The sequence below is a fragment of the Ovis canadensis genome, chromosome 21 (assembly GCF_042477335.2).
Source record: "Ovis canadensis isolate MfBH-ARS-UI-01 breed Bighorn chromosome 21, ARS-UI_OviCan_v2, whole genome shotgun sequence".
Taxonomy (NCBI): Eukaryota; Metazoa; Chordata; class Mammalia; order Artiodactyla; family Bovidae; genus Ovis; species Ovis canadensis.
The window spans coordinates 57231196-57253674 of record NC_091265.1 but is presented as its reverse complement, the minus strand read 5'-3'; the positions used below and the strand labels follow the sequence as shown (position 1 = coordinate 57253674).

At 49.9% G+C, this 22479-nt stretch overlaps 1 protein-coding gene across 4 annotated transcripts in view; it reads left to right on the top strand.

Annotated features, from left to right (window-relative positions):
* AHNAK (AHNAK nucleoprotein) overlaps nucleotides 1-22479 on the top strand; it is a 95251-nt gene that overhangs the window by 12171 nt on the left and 60601 nt on the right. For 2 of the 4 annotated variants that reach the window (XM_069565959.1, XM_069565958.1), the window contains exon 5: nucleotides 308-18684. The exons of the other annotated variants lie outside the window; for them this stretch is intronic. In XM_069565959.1, the coding sequence (XP_069422060.1) occupies nucleotides 308-17836 (17529 nt within the window). In that variant the 3' untranslated portion in view covers nucleotides 17837-18684. Of the gene's footprint in view, nucleotides 1-307; nucleotides 18685-22479 lie in introns of those variants that run through there. 4 annotated transcript variants of the gene reach the window in all.

Here is a 22479-nt window from a genome sequence, read left to right as displayed (position 1 = left end):
ACTCGAATCTAGAATTGGCTGTGAATCCTTCTCCCAGGCCCCAGTGTCCAGGAGTTTACTGTCCCCAGTCTTCCCCATGGCTTTTGCTTGCCAGAGTTTCCCCAAATAATTTGTTTTCTTCCTGTGATGTGGCTGTCAGCCCCTCTCTTTAGCCCCTCATGCTGGGTCCCAGAAGGCTCCGTGGCCCTCCCTAATGGTCCCGGCTTCTTTGGGGAGCAGGTGACCGTGTTGTCGGCTGGGCTGTGGCCGGGCGTCTGTCACTCACGCAGACTCTGCTGCAACCTGTACGGGGCGTGTGTTTCTGCAGAGCGGGGATGACGAGGAGTACCAGCGCATCTACACCACGAAGATCAAGCCTCGGCTGAAGTCAGAGGATGGAGTGGAAGGGGATGCTGGGGAGACCCAGAGCCGCACCATCACGGTGACCAGGAGGGTCACGGCCTACACTGTGGATGTGACAAGCCGTGAAGGTGCCAAGGACATTGACATCAGCAGCCCAGAGTTCAAGATCAAGATCCCACGGCACGAATTGACCGAAATCTCCACTGTGGATGTGGAGACCCAGCCTGGGAAGACAGTGATCAGACTGCCCTCGGGCTCAGGGGCTGGGTCTCCCACCACAGGCTCCAGCATGGACATCCAAGCAGGGTCCATTTCCGCTGCGGGCCCAGAGTTGCCAGGGGCTGGCCACTCGAAGATCCAGGTCACCGTGCCTGGGGTAAAGGTGGGAAGCCCGGGTGTCAGTGTCAATGCCAAGGGTTTGGACTTGGGTAGCAAAGGAGGGATCCAAGTCCCAGGGGTGGACGTTTCGTCCTCTCTTGGGGGCGGGGCAGTAGAGGGACAGGGCCCATCCCCTGATGGGAAGATTAAATTTCCCGCCATGAAGGTGCCAAAATTTGGTGTCTCAGTAGGGCCTGAGGGCCAGGCCCCCGAGGCAGGGTTGAGCGTTTCCCCCCCTGAACTCTCTGTGGGGCACAAAGGTGGCAAACCAGGCTTGACCGTTGGTGGAAGCATCCAGACCCCTCAGCTGGAAGTCAGTGCTCCCTCTGCCAATATTGAGGGGCTTGAGGGGAAGTTGAAGGGTCCCCAGATCACTGGGCCCTCTGTTGAGGGTGGCCTAGGCCTGAAAGGTGCCAAACCACAGGGGAGTTTAGGGGTGGACATCTCTGTGCCCCAAATTGAGGGTAGCATCTCTGGCTCCAGGGTGGAAGTTCAAGCTCCTGACATTGACATTCATGGGCCTGGGGGCAAAGTGAGTGTGCCCAAGGTGAAGGCCCCCCAGCTCTCTGTATCAGGTTCTAAGGGAGACAGGCCTGGCATTGATGTGGCACTGCCCACAGGGGAAGTGACCCTTCCTGGGGTCTCTGGGAATGTCGACCTGCCTGAGGTCGCTTCTGGGGATCTGGAAGGGAAGCTGAGGGGTCCTAAATTCAAGGCTCCTGAAATGACTATTCAGAAGCCTAAAATCTCCATGCAGGATGTGGATCTGAGCCTTGGGTCCTCTAAATTGAAAGGAGACATTAAGGTTTCTGCTCCTGGGGTGCAAGGTGATGTTAAAGGCCCTCAAGTGGCAGTTAAAGGTGCCAAAGTGGACATAGAGACACCCAGCCTAGAGGGAACCATGACTGGCCCCAAACTTAGTGGTCCTTCTGGGAAAGCAGGAACCTGCAGTATCTCTATGGCAGACGTAGACTTGAATGTGGCTGCGCCAAAAGTGAAAGGGGGTGTTGATGTTATGCTTCCAAAAGTAGAGGGGAAAGTCAGTGTCCCTGAAGTTGATGTCAAAGGCCCCAAAGTGGATGTGAGTGCCCCAGATGTGGAAGTTCATGGTCCGGACTGGAATCAGAAAATGCCCAAGATGAAAATGCCCAAGTTCAGCACTCCAGGAGTCAAAGGGGAAGGACCAGATGTAGATGTGAGTCTCCCCAAAGGTGATGTCAGTATTTCAGGGCCCAAGGTCAATGTGGATGCCCCAAATGTCAATATCGGGGGCCTGGCAGGCAACCTTAAAGGCCCTGATGTTCAGCTGCCTGAAGTGAGTGTCAAGACACCAAAGCTCTCCATTCCAGACGTGGATTTGCATGTGAAAGGCCCCAAAGTAAAAGGAGAGTATGATGTAACAGCACCAACACTTGAAGGAGAGCTGAAAGGTCCCAAAGTGGGCATCGATGTCCCAGATGTGGATATCCAGGGCCCAGACTGGCACCTGAAGATGCCCAAGATGAAAATGCCCAAGTTCACTGTTCCAGGGTTCAAAGCAGAGGGCCCTGAAGTCAATGTAAACCTGCCTAAGCCTGATGTGGACCTTTCTGGGCCCAAGGTAGATGTCAGTGTTCCAGATGTGAGTATTGAGGGACCAGAGGGGAAACTGAAAGGACCCAAGTTTAAGATGCCTGAGATGAATATCAAAGCACCAAAGATTTCCATACCAGATGTGGACTTACACTTGAAAGGCCCTAGTGTAAAAGGAGAATACGATGTCACAGTGCCAAAGGTTGAAGGTGAGATTAAAGTTCCTGATGTTGAACTTAAGAGTGCCAAAGTGGACATTGATGCTCCAGATGTGGATGTTCATGGCCCAGACTGGCACCTGAAGATGCCCAAGATGAAAATGCCCAAGTTCAGCATGCCTGGCTTCAAAGGAGAGGGCCCGGAAGTAGATGTGAACCTGCCCAAGACTGACATTGATATTGCTAAACCCAAGGTGGATGTTGAAGGTCCAGATGTGAATATTGAAGGACCTGAAGGAAAGCTAAAGGGTCCCAAGTTTAGGATGCCAGAGATGAATATCAAGGCCCCCAAGATCTCCATGCCTGATGTAGATTTGCATATGAAAGGTCCCAAGGTAAAGGGGGAATATGACGTTACAGTGCCAAAGCTGGAAGGGGACCTGAAGGGGCCCAAAGTAGACCTCAGTGCACCAGAGGTTGACGTTCATGGTCCCGACTGGAACCTGAAGATGCCAAAGATGAAGATGCCCAAATTCACCATGCCCAGCCTTAAAGGAGAGGGCCCAGAATTGGATATGAATCTGCCCAAGGCGGATCTTGACATTTCTGCACCAAAGGTAGATATTAGTGCTCCAGATCTGAGCATTGAAGGGCCAGAAGGAAAGTTGAAAGGCCCCAAGTTTAAGATGCCTGAGATGCACTTCAGAGCTCCTAAGATGACCCTGCCAGATGTTGACATGGATCTTAAAGGACCCAAAATGAAAGGCAGTCTCGATGTGTCTGTGCCAAAAATAGAAGGTGAGATGAAAGCTCCAGAGGTGGACATCAAAGGCCCCAAATTAGATGTTAAAGCACCAGATGTGGAAGTTCAGGGTGCAGACTGGAGTCTGAAGATGCCCAAGATGAAAATGCCTAAATTCAGCATGCCAGGCTTCAAAGGCCAGGGCCCAGATGTGGACGTGAACCTGCCCAAGGCCGACATTGATGTCTCTGGGCCAAAGGTGGACATTGAAGCCCCAGATGTGAGCCTTGAGGGGCCTGAAGGAAAGCTCAAGGGTCCCAAGTTCAAGATGCCCGAGATGCACTTCAAGGCCCCCAAGATCTCCATGCCGGATGTGGACTTAAACTTGAAAGGCCCCAAAGTTAAAGGGGATATGGATGTGTCTGTGCCCAAGATAGAAGGTGAAATGAAAGTGCCAGATGTGGACATCAAAGGCCCCAAAGTGGACGTTGATGTCCCAGATGTGGATGTTGAGGGCCCTGACTGGCACCTGAAGATGCCCAAGATGAAAATGCCCAAGTTCAGCATGCCTGGCTTTAAAGGAGAGGGCCCTGAGGTGGATGTGAATCTGCCTAAAGCTGATATTGATATCTCTGGCCCCAAGGTGGACATTGAAGCCCCAGATGTGAGCCTTGAGGGGCCTGAAGGAAAGCTCAAGGGTCCCAAGTTCAAGATGCCCGAGATGCACTTCAAGGCCCCCAAGATCTCCATGCCGGATGTGGACTTAAACTTGAAAGGCCCCAAAGTCAAAGGGGATGTGGATGTGTCTGTGCCCAAGATAGAAGGTGAAATGAAAGTGCCAGATGTGGACATCAAAGGCCCCAAAGTGGACATTGATGTCCCAGATGTGGATGTCGAGGGCCCTGACTGGCACCTGAAGATGCCCAAGGTGAAAATGCCCAAGTTCAGCATGCCTGGCTTTAAAGGAGAGGGCCCTGAGGTGGATGTGAATCTGCCTAAAGCTGATATTGACATCTCTGGCCCGAAGGTGGACATTGAAGCCCCAGATGTGAGCCTTGAGGGGCCTGAAGGAAAGCTCAAGGGTCCCAAGTTCAAGATGCCTGAGATGCACTTCAAGGCTCCTAAGATCTCCATGCCTGATGTGGACTTAAATTTGAAGGGCCCTAAAGTCAAAGGGGATGTGGATGTGTCTGTGCCCAAGATAGAAGGTGAAATGAAAGTGCCAGATGTGGACATCAAAGGCCCCAAAGTGGACATCGATGTCCCTGATGTGGATGTTCAAGGCCCTGACTGGCACCTGAAGATGCCCAAGATGAAAATGCCTAAATTTAGTGTGCCTGGCTTCAAAGGAGAGGGCCCTGAGGTGGATGTGAATCTGCCTAAAGCTGACATTGACATCTCTGAGCCAAAGGTGGACATTGAAGCCCCAGATGTGAGCCTTGAGGGGCCAGAAGGAAAGCTCAAGGGTCCTAAGTTTAAGATGCCTGAGATGCACTTCAAAACTCCAAAGATCTCCATGCCTGACATTGATTTAAACCTCAAGGGCCCCAAGATGAAAGGGGACGTGGATGTTTCTCTGCCCAAAGTTGAAGGGGATCTGAAAGGGCCAGATGTGGACATCAAAGGCCCCAAAGTGGACGTTGATATCCCAGATGTAGATGTTCAAGGCCCAGACTGGCACCTGAAGATGCCCAAGATAAAAATGCCCAAGTTCAGCATGCCTGGCTTCAAAGGAGAGGGCCCAGAAGTGGATGTGAACCTGCCCAAGGCTGACATAGACATCTCAGGACCGAAGGTGGATGTTGAAGTTCCAGATGTGAACATTGAAGGTCCCGATGCAAAAGTAAAAGGTCCTAAATTTAAATTGCCAGAAATGAATATAAAGCCTCAGAAGATATCCATGCCAGATGTCAGTCTGCATTTGAAAGGCCCTAAAATGAAAGGAGATTATGATGTTACAGTTCCAAAAGTAGAAGGAGAGATTAAAGCCCCTGAAATTGACATTAAAGGTCCAAAAGTGGACATTAATGCACCAGATGCAGGAGTTCATGGCCCAGACTGGCACCTGAAGATGCCCAAGGTGAAAATGCCCAAGTTCAGCATGCCTGGCTTCAAAGGAGAGGGCCCAGAAGTGGATGTGAACTTGCCCAAGGCTGACATTGACATCTCAGGACCCAAGGTGGACATTGATGCCCCAGATGTAAATATTGAAGGTCCAGAGGGGAAACTAAAGGGCCCCAAATTCAAGATGCCAAGCATGCATATACAGACGCACAAAATCTCTATGCCTGATGTTGGACTTAATCTGAAATCCTCTAAACTTAAAACTGATGTAGATGTTTCTGTTCCTAAAGTGGAAGGAGGCTTGAAAGGTCCTGGAATTGATGTGAAAGCCCCTAAAATGGATGTGGATGTTGGTGATATAGATATTGAATGTCCAGAAGGAAAGCTTAAGGGGCCCAAGTTTAAGATGCCCGAGATGCACTTCAAGGCTCCCAAGATCTCCATGCCGGATGTGGACTTAAACTTGAAAGGCCCCAAAGTCAAAGGGGATGTGGATGTGTCTGTGCCCAAGATAGAAGGTGAAATGAAAGTGCCAGATGTGGACATCAAAGGCCCCAAAGTGGACGTTGATGTCCTAGATGTCGATGTCAAAGGCCCTGACTGGCACCTGAAGATGCCCAAGGTGAAAATGCCCAAGTTCAGCATGCCTGGCTTTAAAGGAGAAGGCCCAGAGGTGGATGTGAATCTGCCTAAAGCTGACATTGACATCTCTGGTCCCAAGGTGGACATTGAAGCCCCAGATGTGAGTCTTGAGGGGCCAGAAGGAAAACTGAAAGGCTCTAAATTTAAGATGCCTAAGTTGAATATCAAAGCTCCCAAGATTTCCATGCCAGATGTGGACTTGAATTTGAAGGGACCGAAACTGAAAGGAGAGATGGATGTTTCTGTGCCAGAACTAGAAGGTGATCTCAAAGGTCCTCAAGTTGACATCAAAGGTCCCAGTGTGGATGTGGAGGTGCCTGATGTTGATCTGGAGTGTCCTGATGCAAAGTTGAAAGGCCCTAAATTTAAGATGCCTGAGATGCACTTCAAGGCCCCCAAGATCTCCATGCCTGATGTGGACTTACACTTGAAAGGCCCCAAAGTCAAAGGGGATTTGGATGTGTCTGTGCCAAAATTGGAGGGAGATTTGAAAGGCCCCAGTGTGGATGTGGAGGTGCCTGATGTTGATCTGGAGTGTCCTGATGCAAAGTTGAAAGGCCCTAAGTTTAAGATGCCTGAGATGCACTTCAAGGCCCCCAAGATCTCCATGCCGGATGTGGACTTAAACTTGAAGGGCCCCAAAGTTAAAGGGGATGTGGATGTGTCTGTGCCCAAGATAGAAGGTGAAATGAAAGTGCCAGATGTGGACATCAAAGGCCCCAAAGTGGACGTTGATGTTCCAGACATGGATGTACAGGGCCCAGATTGGCACCTGAAGATGCCCAAGATGAAAATGCCTAAATTCAGCATGCCAGGCTTCAAAGGCCAGGGCCCAGATGTGGACATGAACCTGCCCAAGGCTGACATTGATGTCTCTGGGCCAAAGGTGGACATTGAAGCCCCAGATGTGAGCCTTGAGGGGCCTGAAGGAAAGCTCAAGGGTCCCAAGTTCAAGATGCCCGAGATGCACTTCAAGGCCCCCAAGATCTCCATGCCGGATGTGGACTTAAACTTGAAAGGCCCCAAAGTCAAAGGGGATGTGGATGTGTCTGTGCCCAAGATAGAAGGTGAAATGAAAGTGCCAGATGTGGACATCAAAGGCCCCAAAGTGGACGTCGATGTCCCAGATGTGGATGTCGAGGGCCCTGACTGGCACCTGAAGATGCCCAAGATGAAAATGCCCAAGTTCAGCATGCCTGGCTTTAAAGGAGAGGGCCCTGAAGTGGATGTGAATCTGCCTAAAGCTGACATTGACATCTCTGGCCCGAAGGTGGACATTGAAGCCCCAGATGTGAGCCTTGAGGGGCCTGAAGGAAAGCTCAAGGGTCCCAAGTTCAAGATGCCCGAGATGCACTTCAAGGGCCCCAAGATCTCCATGCCTGATGTGGACTTAAATTTGAAGGGCCCTAAAGTCAAAGGGGATGTGGATGTGTCTGTGCCCAAGATAGAAGGTGAAATGAAAGTGCCAGATGTGGACATCAAAGGCCCCAAAGTGGACATCGATGTCCCTGATGTGGATGTTCAAGGCCCTGACTGGCACCTGAAGATGCCCAAGATGAAAATGCCTAAATTCAGCATGCCAGGCTTCAAAGGCCAGGGTCCAGATGTGAACGTGAACCTGCCCAAGGCTGACATTGATGTCTCTGGGCCAAAGGTGGACATTGAAGCCCCAGATGTGAGCCTTGAGGGGCCAGAAGGAAAGCTCAAGGGTCCTAAGTTTAAGATGCCTGAGATGCACTTCAAGGCCCCCAAGATCTCCATGCCTGATGTGGACTTAAACTTGAAAGGCCCTAAAGTCAAAGGGGATGTGGATGTGTCTGTGCCCAAGATAGAAGGTGAAATGAAAGTGCCAGATGTGGACATCAAAGGCCCCAAAGTGGACATCGATGTCCCTGATGTGGATGTTCAAGGCCCTGACTGGCACCTGAAGATGCCCAAGATGAAAATGCCTAAATTTAGTGTGCCTGGCTTCAAAGGAGAGGGCCCGGAAGTGGATGTGAACCTGCCCAAGGCTGACATTGACATCTCTGGCCCCAAGGTGGACATTGAAGGCCCAGATGTTAACCTTGAAGGACCAGATGGAAAGTTGAAAGGTCCTAAGTTCAAGATGCCAGAGATGAACATCAAAGCCCCCAAGATCTCCATGCCTGACTTTGATTTACACCTGAAAGGTCCCAAGATGAAAGGAGATGTGGATGTTTCTCTGCCTAAGGTGGAAGGTGACCTAGGGGCCCCTGAAGTTGACATCAGAGGCCCCAAAGTGGATGTTGCTGTCCCAGATGTGGATGTTCACGGCCCAGACTGGCACCTGAAGATGCCCAAGATGAAAATGCCCAAGTTCAGCATGCCTGGCTTCAAAGGAGAGGGCCCAGAAGTGGATGTGAACCTGCCTAAAGCTGACATTGATATTTCTGGACCCAAGGTGGATATTGAAGGCCCTGATGTGAGCCTTGAAGGTCCTGAAGGGAAGCTCAAGGGTCCTAAGTTCAAGATGCCAGAGATGAACATCAAAGCCCCCAAGATCTCCATGCCTGACTTTGATCTACACCTGAAAGGTCCTAAGGTGAAAGGAGATGTGGATGTTTCTCTGCCTAAGGTGGAAGGTGACCTAAAGGCTCCTGATGTTGACATCAAAGGCCCCAAAGTGGACATTGATGTCCCAGATGTGGATGTTCACGGCCCAGACTGGCACCTGAAGATGCCCAAGATGAAAATGCCCAAGATTAGCATGCCTGGCTTCAAAGGAGAGGGTCCAGACGTGGATGTGAACTTGCCCAAGGCCGACATTGATGTCTCGGGACCCAAAGTGGACATTGAAGGCCCTGATGTTCATCTTGAAGGACCAGAAGGAAAGTGGAAAAGCCCAAAGTTTAAAATGCCTGAAATGCATTTTAAAACTCCAAAGATATCCATGCCAGATATTGATCTTAATCTGACAGGTCCAAAGATAAAAGGTGATGTGGATGTCACATGCCCCAAGGTAGAGGGAGATATTAAAGGACCTGAAATTGACCTCAAAGGTCCCAAAGTAGACATTGATGTCCCTGATGTGGATGTTCAAGGCCCAGACTGGCACCTGAAGATGCCCAAGATGAAAATGCCCAAGTTCAGCATGCCTGGCTTCAAAGGAGAGGGCCCGGAAGTGGATATGAACCTGCCCAAGGCTGACATTGATGTGTCAGCACCCAAGGTGGACCTTGAAGGCCCTGATGTTAACCTTGAAGGACCAGAAGGAAAGGTGAAAGGTCCTAAATTCAAGATGCCAGAGATGAACATCAAAGCCCCCAAGATCTCCATGCCTGACTTTGATTTACACCTGAAAGGTCCCAAGGTGAAAGGAGATATGGATGTTTCTCTGCCTAAGGTGGAAGGTGACTTAAAGGCCCCTGAAGTTGACATCAAAGGCCCCAAAGTGGACGTTGCTGTCCCAGATGTGGATGTTCACGGCCCAGACTGGCACCTGAAGATGCCCAAGATGAAAATGCCCAAGATTAGCATGCCTGGCTTCAAAGGAGAGGGCCCAGAAGTGGATGTGAACCTGCCTAAAGCTGATATTGACATCTCAGGGCCCAAAGTGGACATTGAAGGCCCTGATGTGAGCCTTGAAGGTCCTGAAGGGAAGCTCAAGGGTCCTAAGTTCAAGATGCCAGAGATGAACATCAAAGCTCCCAAGATCTCCATGCCTGACATTGATCTTAACCTGAAGGGCCCCAAAGTGAAGGGAGATGTTGATGTGTCTTTACCAAAAGTTGAAGGTGAGATGAAAGTTCCTGAAGTGGATATTAAAGGCCCCAAGGTGGACGTTGATGTCCCAGATGTGGATGTTCATGGCCCTGACTGGCACCTGAAGATGCCCAAGATAAAAATGCCCAAGATGAGCATGCCTGGCTTCAAAGGAGAAGGCCCAGAAGTGGATGTGAACCTGCCCAAGGCTGATATAGATGTCTCTGGACCCAAGGTGGACATTAACGTTCCAGATGTGAACATTGACGGTCCAGATGCTAAACTGAAGGGTCCCAAGTTCAAGATGCCAGAAATGAATATCAAAGCTCCTAAGATCTCCATGCCAGATCTGGACCTTAATCTTAAAGGCCCTAAAGTGAAAGGAGAGGTGGATGTTTCACTTCCAAATGTAGAAGGTGATTTGAAAGGGCCTTCTCTTGACATCAAAGGGCCGAAGATGGATGTAGATGCACCTGATATTGAAATTCATGGCCCAGAAGGCAAATTAAAAGGTCCAAAGCTGAAGATGCCTGACATGCATGGAAACATGCCTAAGATCTCCATGCCAGAAATTGACCTGAATTTGAAGGGCTCAAAACTTAAGGGAGATGTTGATGTTTCTGGGCCCAAATTGGAAGGTGATATTAAAGCTCCCAAGTTGGATATAAAGGGCCCAGAAGTGGACATTTCTGGTCCTAAGCTGAATATTGAAGGCAAGTCGAAGAAATCACGTTTTAAGCTTCCCAAATTTAATTTTTCGGGCTCCAAAGTTCAGACACCTGAGGTAGATGTCAAGGTCAAAAAGCCAGATCTTGATGTAACAGGTCCAAAAGTTGACATTAATGCTCCTGATGTTGAGGTCCAAGGAAAGGTGAAAGGACCCAAGTTCAAAATGCCTTTCCTAAGTATTTCATCTCCTAAAGTGTCAATGCCTGATGTGGAGTTAAATCTGAAAGGTCCTAAAGTCAAAGGAGACTTAGATGTTGCAGGTCCTAATTTAGAAGGTGAACTTAAAGGACCCAAAGTGGATATTAAGGCACCAGAAATTCATCTGGATGCACCTGATGTGGATGTTCATGGTCCAGACTGGAATTTGAAAATGCCCAAGATGAAAATGCCCAAGTTCAGCGTGCCTGGGTTAAAAGCAGAAGGACCAGATATGGCTGTGGATCTGCCGAAAGGAGATATCAACATAGAGGGTCCCAGAATGGACATTGAGGGCCCAGAAGTCAAAGTGGAAGGTCTAGACGGAGGCTTAAAAGGCCCCAAACTCAAGATGCCTGACATAAATATCAAAGCTCCCAAGATCTCCATGCCTGATGTTGATTTAAACTTGAAGGGCCCCACGGTGAAAGGTGATATGGATGTTTCTTTGCCCAAAGTTGAAGGTGACCTCAAGGGCCCTGAAGTTGACATCAGAGGCCCGAAAGTGGACATTGATGTTCCAGATGTGGACGTTCATGGCCCAGACTGGCACCTGAAGATGCCCAAGGTGAAAATGCCCAAGTTCAGCATGCCTGGCTTCAAAGGAGAGGGCCCAGAAGTGGATGTGAACCTGCCCAAGGCCGACATAGACGTCTCCGGACCCAAGGTGGACATTGATGTTCCGGATGTGAACATTGAAGGTCCAGATGCAAAACTGAAGGGTCCCAAGTTCAAGATGCCAGAGATGAACATCAAAGCCCCCAAGATCTCCATGCCTGACATTGACTTAAATCTGAAAGGACCCAAAGTAAAGGGAGATGTGGATGTTTCTCTGCCTAAGGTGGAAGGTGACCTCAAGGGCCCTGAAGTTGACATCAAGGGCCCCAAAGTGGACATTGATGTCCCAGATGTAAATATTGAATGTCCAGATGTGAAACTGAAGGGTCCCAAATTCAAGATGCCAGAGATGAACATCAAAGCTCCCAAGATCTCCATGCCTGACCTTGACTTTAATCTGAAGGGTCCCAAACTGAAGGGTGATATGGATGTATCTTTGCCAAAAGTAGAAGGTGACATCAAGGGTCCCGAGGTGGACATCAAGGGTCCAAAAGTAGATGTTGAAACTCCTGATATTAACATTGAAGGTTCAGAGGGTAAATTGAAGGGGCCCAAATTCAAGATGCCAGAGATGCACCTAAAGGCTCCCAAGATCTCCATGCCTGACATTGACTTAAACCTGAAAGGACCCAAAGTAAAGGGGGATGTGGATATTTCTCTGCCTAAGGTGGAAGGTGATCTCAAGGGCCCTGAAGTTGACATCAAAGGCCCCAAAGTGGACATTGATGCTCCAGATGTGGACATTCAAGGCCCAGACTGGCACCTGAAGATGCCCAAGATAAAAATGCCCAAGATCAGCATGCCTGGCTTCAAAGGAGAGGGCCCGGAAGTGGATGTGAACCTGCCCAAGGCTGACATTGATGTGTCAGCACCCAAGGTGGACCTTGAAGGCCCTGATGTTAACCTTGAAGGACCAGATGGCAAGTTGAAAGGTCCTAAGTTCAAGATGCCAGAGATGAACATCAAAGCCCCCAAGATCTCCATGCCTGACATTGATTTACACCTGAAAGGCCCTAAGGTGAAAGGAGATGTGGATGTTTCTCTGCCTAAGGTGGAAGGTGACCTAAAGGCCCCTGAAGTTGACATCAAAGGCCCCAAAGTGGACATTGATGCTCCAGATGTGAACGTTCATGGCCCAGACTGGCACCTGAAGATGCCCAAGATAAAAATGCCCAAGATTAGCATGCCTGGCTTCAAAGGTGAGGGCCCAGAAGTGGATGTGAACCTGCCTAAAGGTGACATTGACATATCAGGTCCCAAGGTGGACATAGACACTCCCGACATTGATATTCATGGTCCAGAAGGAAAACTGAAGGGTCCCAAGTTTAAAATGCCTGACCTGCACCTCAAGGCACCCAAGATCTCCATGCCTGAAGTTGACCTGAATCTGAAGGGCCCCAAGGTAAAGGGTGATGTGGACGTCTCTCTGCCCAAAGTTGAAGGTGACCTCAAGGGCCCTGAAGTTGACATCAAAGGCCCGAAAGTGGACATTGATGTCCCAGATGTGGACATTCATGGCCCAGACTGGCACCTGAAGATGCCCAAGGTGAAAATGCCCAAGTTCAGCATGCCTGGCTTCAAAGGAGAGGGCCCAGAAGTGGATGTGAACCTGCCCAAGGCCAACATAGATGTCTCCGGACCCAAGGTGGACATTGATGTTCCAGATGTGAACATTGAAGGTCCAGATGCAAAACTGAAGGGTCCCAAGTTCAAGATGCCAGAGATGAACATCAAAGCTCCCAAGATCTCCATGCCTGACCTTGACTTAAATCTGAAAGGACCCAAAGTAAAGGGAGACGTGGACATTTCTCTGCCTAAGGTGGAAGGTGACCTCAAGGGCCCTGAAGTTGACATCAAGGGCCCCAAAGTGGACATTGATGTCCCAGATGTGGACGTTCATGGCCCAGACTGGCACCTGAAGATGCCCAAGGTGAAAATGCCCAAGTTCAGCATGCCTGGCTTCAAGGGAGAGGGCCCAGAAGTGGATGTGAACCTGCCCAAGGCCGACATAGATGTCTCCGGACCCAAGGTGGACATTGATGTTCCAGATGTGAACATTGAAGGTCCAGATGCAAAACTGAAGGGCCCCAAGTTCAAGATGCCAGAGATGAACATCAAAGCTCCCAAGATCTCCATGCCTGACCTTGACTTCAACCTGAAGGGTCCCAAAATGAAGGGTGATGTTGATATCTCTCTGCCCAAAGTTGAGGGTGATCTCAAGGCCCCTGAGGTGGACATCAAAGGCCCCAAACTGGATATTGATGCTCCTGATATTAGTATTGAAGGCCCAGAAGGAAAACTGAAGGGGCCTAAATTTAAGATGCCAGAGATTAACATTAAAGCCCCAAAGATCTCCATGCCTGACTTTGACTTAAATCTGAAAGGGCCAAACGTAAAGGGTGATGTGGACCTTTCACTGCCTAAGGTAGAAGGCGATCTGAAAGGGCCAGAGGTGGACATTGAAGGTCCTGAAGGGAAGCTCAAAGGACCCAAATTTAAGATGCCTGATGTCCACTTCAAAACCCCACAAATCTCCATGAGTGACATTGATTTGAACTTGAAAGGACCTAAGATAAAAGGAGATTTGGATACTTCCATCCCTAAATTGGAAGGAGATCTGAAAGGCCCAAAAATAGATGTTAAAGGCCCTACGCTGGACATAGATACTCCTGACATTGACATTCATGGTCCAGAAGGAAAACTGAAGGGTCCCAAGTTTAAAATGCCTGACCTGCACCTCAAGGCACCCAAGATCTCCATGCCTGAAGTTGACCTGAATCTGAAGGGCCCCAAGGTAAAGGGTGATGTGGACGTCTCTCTGCCCAAAGTTGAAGGTGACCTCAGGGGCCCTGAAGTTGACATCAAAGGCCCGAAAGTGGACATTGATGTCCCAGATGTGGACGTTCATGGCCCAGACTGGCACCTGAAGATGCCCAAGGTGAAAATGCCCAAGTTCAGCATGCCTGGCTTCAAAGGAGAGGGCCCAGAAGTGGATGTGAACCTGCCCAAGGCCGACATAGATGTCTCCGGACCCAAGGTGGACATTGATGTTCCAGATGTGAACATTGAAGGTCCAGATGCAAAACTGAAGGGTCCCAAGTTCAAGATGCCAGAGATGAACATCAAAGCTCCCAAGATCTCCATGCCTGACCTTGACTTAAATCTGAAAGGACCCAAAGTAAAGGGAGACGTGGACATTTCTCTGCCTAAGGTGGAAGGTGACCTCAAGGGCCCTGAAGTTGACATCAAGGGCCCCAAAGTGGACATTGATGTCCCAGATGTGGACGTTCATGGCCCAGACTGGCACCTGAAGATGCCCAAGGTGAAAATGCCCAAGTTCAGCATGCCTGGCTTCAAGGGAGAGGGCCCAGAAGTGGATGTGAACCTGCCCAAGGCCGACATAGATGTCTCCGGACCCAAGGTGGACATTGATGTTCCAGATGTGAACATTGAAGGTCCAGATGCAAAACTGAAGGGCCCCAAGTTCAAGATGCCAGAGATAAATATCAAAGCTCCCAAGATCTCCATGCCTGATGTTGACCTGGATTTGAAAGGATCCTTAGGCAAGGGTGATTTTGATGTATCTGTTCCTAAGATTGAAGGGACTTTCAAAGGCCCAGAAGTAGACCTTAAAGGTCCAGGTCTAGATGTTGAAGGCCCTGATGCCAAACTCAGTGGCCCACGTTTGAAGATGCCATCACTGGATATCTCTGCTCCTAAAGTAACTGCTCCTGACATTGATTTGCATCTCAAGACACCCAAAATTGGAATTTCTGGTCCCAAATTAGAAGGTGGTGAACTGGACCTCAAGGGACCCAAAGTTGATTTAGAAGCTCCAAGCTTAGATGTACACGTGGAGAGCCCAGATGTTAACATTGAAGGGCCAGATGTAAAAATTCCCAAATTTAAGAAACCCAAGTTTGGGTTTGGGGCAAAAAGCCCCAAAGCTGACTTCAAGTCACCTACACTTGATGTGACAGTTCCTGAGGCAGAGCTGAACATTGAGGCTCCTGAAATTAGTGTTGGTGGCAAGGGCAAGAAAAGTAAGTTTAAAATGCCAAAAATTCACATGAGTGGGCCTAAAATGAAGACCAAGAAGCAAGGATTTGATTTGAATGCTCCTGGGGGTGAAATTGATGCCAGTCTCAAGTCTCCTGACATAGATGTCAATGTTGCGGGGCCCGACGCCTCACTGAAAGTTGACGTGAAATCTCCTAAGACCAAGAAACCTATGTTTGGGAAAATGTACTTCCCAGATGTAGAATTTGACATTAAATCTTCTAAATTTAAAGCTGAGGCATCTCTCCCTAGCCCCAAAATGGGAGGTGAAATCCAGGTGCCTGATCTGGATATTTCATCACCAGGGATTAATGTGGAAGGTCCTGACATCAAGCTGAAGGCTCCCAAGATCAAGGCACCAGGTGTCGATGTCTCAGGGCCAAAGATAGAGGGCGACTTGAAAGGCCCCAGGGTGCAGGCAAACCTGGATGCGCCTGACATCAGCATTGAAGGCCCAGATGCTAAAGTCAAAGCACCATCATTCGGCATTTCTGCCCCTCAGGTATCCATCCCTGATGTGAATGTTAGCATGAAAGGACCAAAGATAAAGGGTGATGTCCCCAGTGTGGGACTGCAAGGACCGGATGCAGATCTGCAAGGTCCGGAATCGAAAATTAAGTTCCCTAAGTTTTCGATGCCCAAGATCGGCATCCCTGGTGTGAAAGTGGACGGTGGGGGAGCTGAGGTCCAGCTACCCTCTCTTGAAGGAGGCTTGAGCGCACCAGATGTCAAGCTTGAAGGGCCTGATGTGTCTCTCAAGGGGCCAAAAGTAGACTTGCCATCAGTGAACCTCTCTATGCCAAAAATCTCTGGACCTGACCTTGACCTGAACTTGAAAGGACCAAGTTTGAAGGGAGATCTGGATGTATCTGTTCCCAGCATGACACTGCATGCCCCTGGGCTTGACCTCAGAGGTGCCGGTGGAAAGGTGAAGGTAGAAGGTGACGGAGTGAAGGTGCCTGGAATCGATGCCACAGCAGCCCTTGACATTGGTGTGCCGGATGTGACCCTGAAAGGACCAAGCCTGCAGGGCGACCTGGCCGTCTCTGGTGACATCAAGTGTCCCTCGGTATCAGTAGGTGCTCCTGATCTAAGCTTGGAGGCACCTGAGGGTGGTATTAAACTTCCCAAGATGAAGCTGCCCCAGTTTGGCATCTCCGCTCCAGGGTCTGACGTGGACATCAACGTCAAGGGGCCACAGGTGACTGGAGAACTCAAGGGGCCTGGCATGGACGTGAACCTCGGAGGCCTGAACCTGAAAGGGCCTCAGATCTCTGGCCCTCAAATCTCAGCGCCAGATGTGGACTTGAACTTGGAAGGACCAAAAATAAAAGGCAGCCTCGGGGCCAGTGGTGAGATGAAAGGCCCCACAGTTGGTCTTCCGGGCATCAGTGTTCAAGGCCTGGAAGGAAACCTCCAAATGCCTGGAATGAAGTCATCTGGATGTGATGTGGCGCTGCCAGGTGTGAATGTGAAACTCCCAACCGGGCAGATTTCTGGTCCTGAAATCAAAGGTGACCTGAAAGGTTCAGGGATAGGTTTCCGTGGAGCTGCTCCCGATATTGGCGTGAAAGGGCCTTCATTGAACGTGGCATCTCCTGAGTCAGATTTCGGTATCAGCTTGAAGGGCCCAAAAATCAAAGGAGGCGTGGATGTTTCAGGGGGTGTCAGTGCCCCAGATATCAGCCTAGGAGAAGGGCACGTGAGTGTCAAAGGTTCCGGCGGGGAGTGGAAAGGACCCCAAGTCTCGTCTGCTCTCAACCTGGATGCACCTACGTTTGCTGGAGGACTTCATTTCTCAGGACCAAAGGTAGAAGGAGGTGTCAAAGGAGGCCAGGTTGGACTTCAGGGTCCTGGACTGAGCATGTCTGGGCCTCAAGGTCACTTGGAAAGTGGATCTGGAAAAGTAACATTCCCCAAGATGAAGATCCCCAAGTTCACCTTCTCTGGCCGGGAGCTGGTGGGCAGAGAAGTGGGGGTGGATATTAACTTCCCTAAAGTGGAGGCCAGTGTCCAGTCTGGTGCCGGAGAGGGCGAGTGGGAAGACTCCGACGTAAAACTTAAAAAGTCCAAAATCAAGATGCCCAAGTTCACCTTCTCCAAACCTAAAGGGAAAGCTGGCGTCGCCGGCTCACCAGAAGCATCTGTTTCAGGGTCCAAAGGTGACCTGAAGAGCTCCAAGGCCAGTCTGGGTTCCCTGGAAGGCGAGGCTGAGGTCGACACGTCTTCACCCAAAGGCAAATTCTCCTTATTCAAAAGCAAGAAGCCAAGCCACCGCTCAAATTCCTTCAGTGACGAAAGGGAGCACTCTGCCCCTACCACCCCCACGGGGACTTTGGAGTTCGAGGGTGGGGAGGTGGCGCTGGAAGGCGGGAAAGTCAAAGGGAAACACGGCAAGCTGAAATTTGGTACCTTTGGTGGATTGGGGTCAAAGAGCAAAGGTCATTATGAGGTGACTGGGAGCGATGATGAGGCAGGCAAGTTGCAGGGGGGTGGAGTGTCCTCGTCCTCTAAGAAGTCCCGACTGTCATCTTCTTCTAGCAATGACAGTGGGACTAAGGTTGGCGTCCAGCTTCCCGAGGTGGAGCTGACAGTTTCCACAAAGAAAGAGTAGCCGGCCTCTGTGTGTGTATATATCTGTATAGAACTCCATCAGCCTTGGGTGTGTTTGTATATAAACTCCAAAGAGAAACACGCCAACAGCCTCAGCAACAATGCAAAGATCTGGCCTCTGCCAGGGGCAAGTGCTGAAAAGCCAGCCGCCTTTAGGCTCCTCCCGGAGCTTTACAGATAGGTTCCAAGTTCTTCGTCCAGCCCACGTGCAAAATCAGCAGTATTTGCCTTCAGATTTCAGTTTTTTGTTTTGTTTTCTTTTTTGCATTGAATGCTGAGAGCTCCTGTTTACTAAGCCAGCTTTTGTGTTTATTACCTTCATTTTTACTGAACATTGTTAGTGTTGGGGTCATGGAAACCCACTTTTTTCATTGTAATGACTTTTGGGAGCTTTTGTTAGTAAGGGTGGGGTGGGGTAGAAGGCAGTAGAGGGGGGCCAGACCTTTTTCTCCTACAGTTGGGTCTACTCAAGCAGCAAACACCCAAAGATGGCTGAGAGGAGCCGGCCGGCTGGGGGTGTGGGTGTTTGTAGAACTGTGTATCATTGCTTTTTGTTTCCCCAAGGGTGGCGGTCAGTCCCAGCCTGTTCGGTGCTCACGGGGGGAGAGGGAATTAGAATCTTTGTAAATTAGGCCACCCACCCACTCGCTCCACATGAGAGCCTTCCATTCTGTGTGTTGTAAGGGAAATGTTTTCTTTGTGATCGCCACGTTCCTGATATTAGTTCTGATTTCCTTTAACAAATGTTATTGTGATTAAGAAAATTTCCAGCACTTTAATGGCAAATTAATTGAGAATGTAAGAAAATTGATGCTGTCAAGGGCAAATAAAGCTGTTTATTAACCTGGATATCCTGTGCCTTTGCATTCTGTGTTGGGAGGATGAGGCCTGGGGAGGCTGCAGGCCCAGTCCTGACAGGTCAGACTGGGTCCACTGAGTGGCGTTGCTGGTTGCATTAGTGGGTAGTGGGAGGGATTCTTTGCTTCTCGATTCTCACAGTGAGGCTGTTTGCATCACTGCTGAGAAATCGAGAGAGACTGGGCATGTTGGCAGCCCAAACCTCAGGACCTACCCGCCAATTTGGCATCCTCAGATAGGAATATACCATACAGAAATGATTCGGACATGAATGGATAAAACAGCCTGTTAGAGTGACAGAGAAGGATCTGGCCGTGGGTCACAGGCCTGTCCGCTATTCCTGACTTGGCTGCAGGCTTGCTGACTGGCCTTATTACTTGCCATCCTGGGCCTCAGCGTCCTCTCATTTGAAATAAGGGTGCTGATCTCATGTCACATATCTTTATGATTCCTTCTAGGCCATCTGAGGGCTAAACTTTATGAAAAATATCTTCTGACAAAAGTCCCCCCCTCACTCCTTTTCTTTTTGGTTACGCCATGTAGCATTGTAGGATCTTAGTCCCCTGACCAGGGGTCAGATCCGTGTCCCCTACATTGGGAGCACAGAGTCTTAACCACTGGACCACTAGGGAAGTCCAAAAGGCCCCTTTTGATTTCTAGTTCTGTGGACAATACATGGTGGGTGGAGAAGCCTCCTAGAAACTGGTTCCTGACGTCTGTCATTGCTGGGCAGAGGGCAGTGCCTTCTTAGACTGAAATGATCGAACCAAGCTCAGCCCTGGGGCCATGTCTCAGAGTTGCCATCTTTCCGCCAGCGGAGGCAGCTCTGTTCCTCTCCGGTCATCCCTGGAGTGGAGATGCCAGCTCCCACCCCTCCCACCCTCTCCAGAGTCAGTTTGTCTGTGGGTCTCTGTGCAGAGCAGTGGGGTCTCCTGCCCAGAGTGAACTCCACCTGCCCTTACTTGGATTGCAAATGGGCCTCGGCCAGCCTCATCCATTCACGCCTCAGCCAGCAGAGTCTGTGTCCTTGGGGGGATGGTTTTGGAAAGGATAGGTAATAAGGGAGACACTTGATTGCCTGTAGTTTTTAAATTTTTTATTTTTTTAATAAGTAATGCTGATTAACAATGTCGTGTTACTTTCAAGCGTACAGCAAAGTGATTCGGTTATATACATGTATTCTTCAGATTCTTTTCCCCTATAGGTTATTACAAAATGTTGAGTATAGTTCTTTGTGCTATACGTTAGGTTCTTATTGCTTATCTATTTTATATGTAATACTGTACATCTGTCCATCTCAAACTCCTAATTTATCCCTCCTCTCCGTGGCTTTTTTAAAGCTGCTTTTGTGAACTGGGGAAGAGTTTCCTCACCTGTTAAAACAGGGATAGCATCCACAGGACCAGAGTCTGTTCAGGTATTTTGGTTGTCTGCTGTGCAGGGACACCACATTTAAGCGTGCATTCGTGTCACAGCTGTGTTTGTTTATTGGGAGCACAAGGGTGGGCATGGAGTCCTAGAGAAGCAGGTGTGAGCCCTCGCAGACACACTGAAATGTTAGAGCGTGCACACCCACCTACATGCATTTGTCTTCTAACTGGGTCTGGGCATCCCACAAGGGTGCTTCTTACAACCACAGCTCAAAGCTCAATTCTCAGTCCTTCCTCCATTCTCAAGCTGACACGGGTGTTGGGGTGGGACAGGGTGTGCATGCTACCTGAGCTATGTGGCCCTGGTGTTTGGAGAGAGGTTAAGTGGGTGACAGTGGGGTGCCCTTGTGTGCCCAGCCAGGGGGATGCTCACTGGGATGCTGGAAAAATCTCCTAGGCAGAACTAAGCAGGTTGTCTAATAATATAGCAATTAAAAAAAATTTTTTTTCGCTTGAGGAAGGGGTAATGTAGGCTAGGGTGGCCCTCATTGTCCATTCACTCAACAAGTAGTTTTTGAGCATTATGTGGTTAGATGCTGTCCCAGCTCCACCTGATCTCAGAATCCTCCTCTGTCAACCTCCACAGACCTAATGCTATGATGGATGTGGGACACTGGTCCGTTCTGAACACTGGAGATATACACACTTGTAAGGGACGCTTCTATCAGGGATGATATGGGTGATATCACATGGGGCCTGGACTTTCAGGGCGAGATCTTATTGGCTGGGACAGTCAGGGGTGGTGGGTCAGATGGATGATGAATGTGGCAATGGGCCAAAGGTGAGAAACTTCTTAGCCACCCTCCTCCCACATCAGGCCCAGGGTGGAGGCAGTAGTGGCCCCAGGAAGGGATCCGCCCCCTCTGCAGTGACCCTGACCACAGACGAGGGGGCATGTAGGAGGTGCCGGGGGCTGGAGAAGCATGCGGAGGGCCCATCCCAGCGGACTTTTCTTGGCTTGTCCTGCCCTACCACTCTGAGTTCCCCCTTTGCTCTGTTCTTCTCACCTTCTCACCATTTACCCCTGCCCTCTCTCAGTCCCTGATGGGGATGGTCCAAGGTATTCCCCAAAGTCCTGCGGGGCCCAGATCCAGGAGGTCTTAACACTCTGCAGTCCCAGTGCTGGCATTCAAGGCCAGGAGTGGCCTCAGGAGACCTGGAGGGGGCAGGCCTGGGCTCCTCAGGGTCCTTGGTTGGAACTCCAGGGCTGAGTCACAGCCCAGGGCCTTCAGCCTGTCAGTGCGCCTGGCTTTAGGCTGTGTGACTGACTGTGGATGTGGCTCAGGGGACGCTTGGAAAATTCATTTATTTTGAAACGCGTCCCATGCTCACAAAAGGCAGTAAATATTTTTCAGCCACTCAAACTCATTTCTGTATGTGTCAGGGTCCCTCCCAGAAATGTAGTTGAAGATAGTTCAGCTATCGAGACTTTAATGGGGGCTCTTTATGCAGTAGTGGGCCAGGACCAAGAAGCCAACAAGGTGTGTGAGACCCCCAGGGGCAGCAGGAGGCTGGTAACCCCCAGGTTACCCCTGGACCTGAAGGGGCCCGGGAAGAGATGGTATTCCTGGAATCCAGCCATGCAGGACCACAGCATCTGCCAGAACTGCCTGCCATGAGAAGCAGGAAGAAACACCCTGAGTTTTCCCCCTGGTGGTTGCTCGTGCTGGAGGGCAAGGGAGCCCAGTATCACAGGTAGAGCGATCAGCCTCCTGGAGGCACAAAGCGAGGCAGAGACGCAGGGAAAAAGGGTCTGAGGGTGGAGGGCCAGATAGAGAACAACCAGGACAGTGTATTTGTCCTCATTTTTCTGTTGGGCGAGTTTGACTTTCTATATATTGAGATTTCTTTGAATAGCCACAATTATGTGGGATACATCTAAGATATGATCATAAAATACTGTGACCATTTTTGTTTTGAGCTGCTGCTGCTGCTGCTGCTAAGTCGCTTCAGTCGTGTCCAACTCTGCGACCCCATAGATGGCAGCCCACCAGGCTCCCCCGTCCCTGGGATTCTCCAGGCAAGAACACTGGAGTGGGTTGCCATTTCCTTCTCCATGTTTTGAGCACACACAGTTATATTTGGGAGACCCTGCACTTCTGTGAAAACTTTACTGTTAAGAATGTTTTAGTCCTCTCTCTTTAGGAAATGCTCTCAGCATCACTTGTGCATTTAAAAAATACCAGTTTCCTTGGAGAACTACAAATCTTCCTCTCTTAAGGGCTGCAAATAGCCAAAGGGCCTGGAAGATACTCCAGGGCTCCTAGGACAGAATCCTGAAAAGAGCACTGGGCCTGAGAGTCAGTGGGATTCTCCATGACCCTGAAGAAATGAAGGCCCACCCCCACCCCCTTGG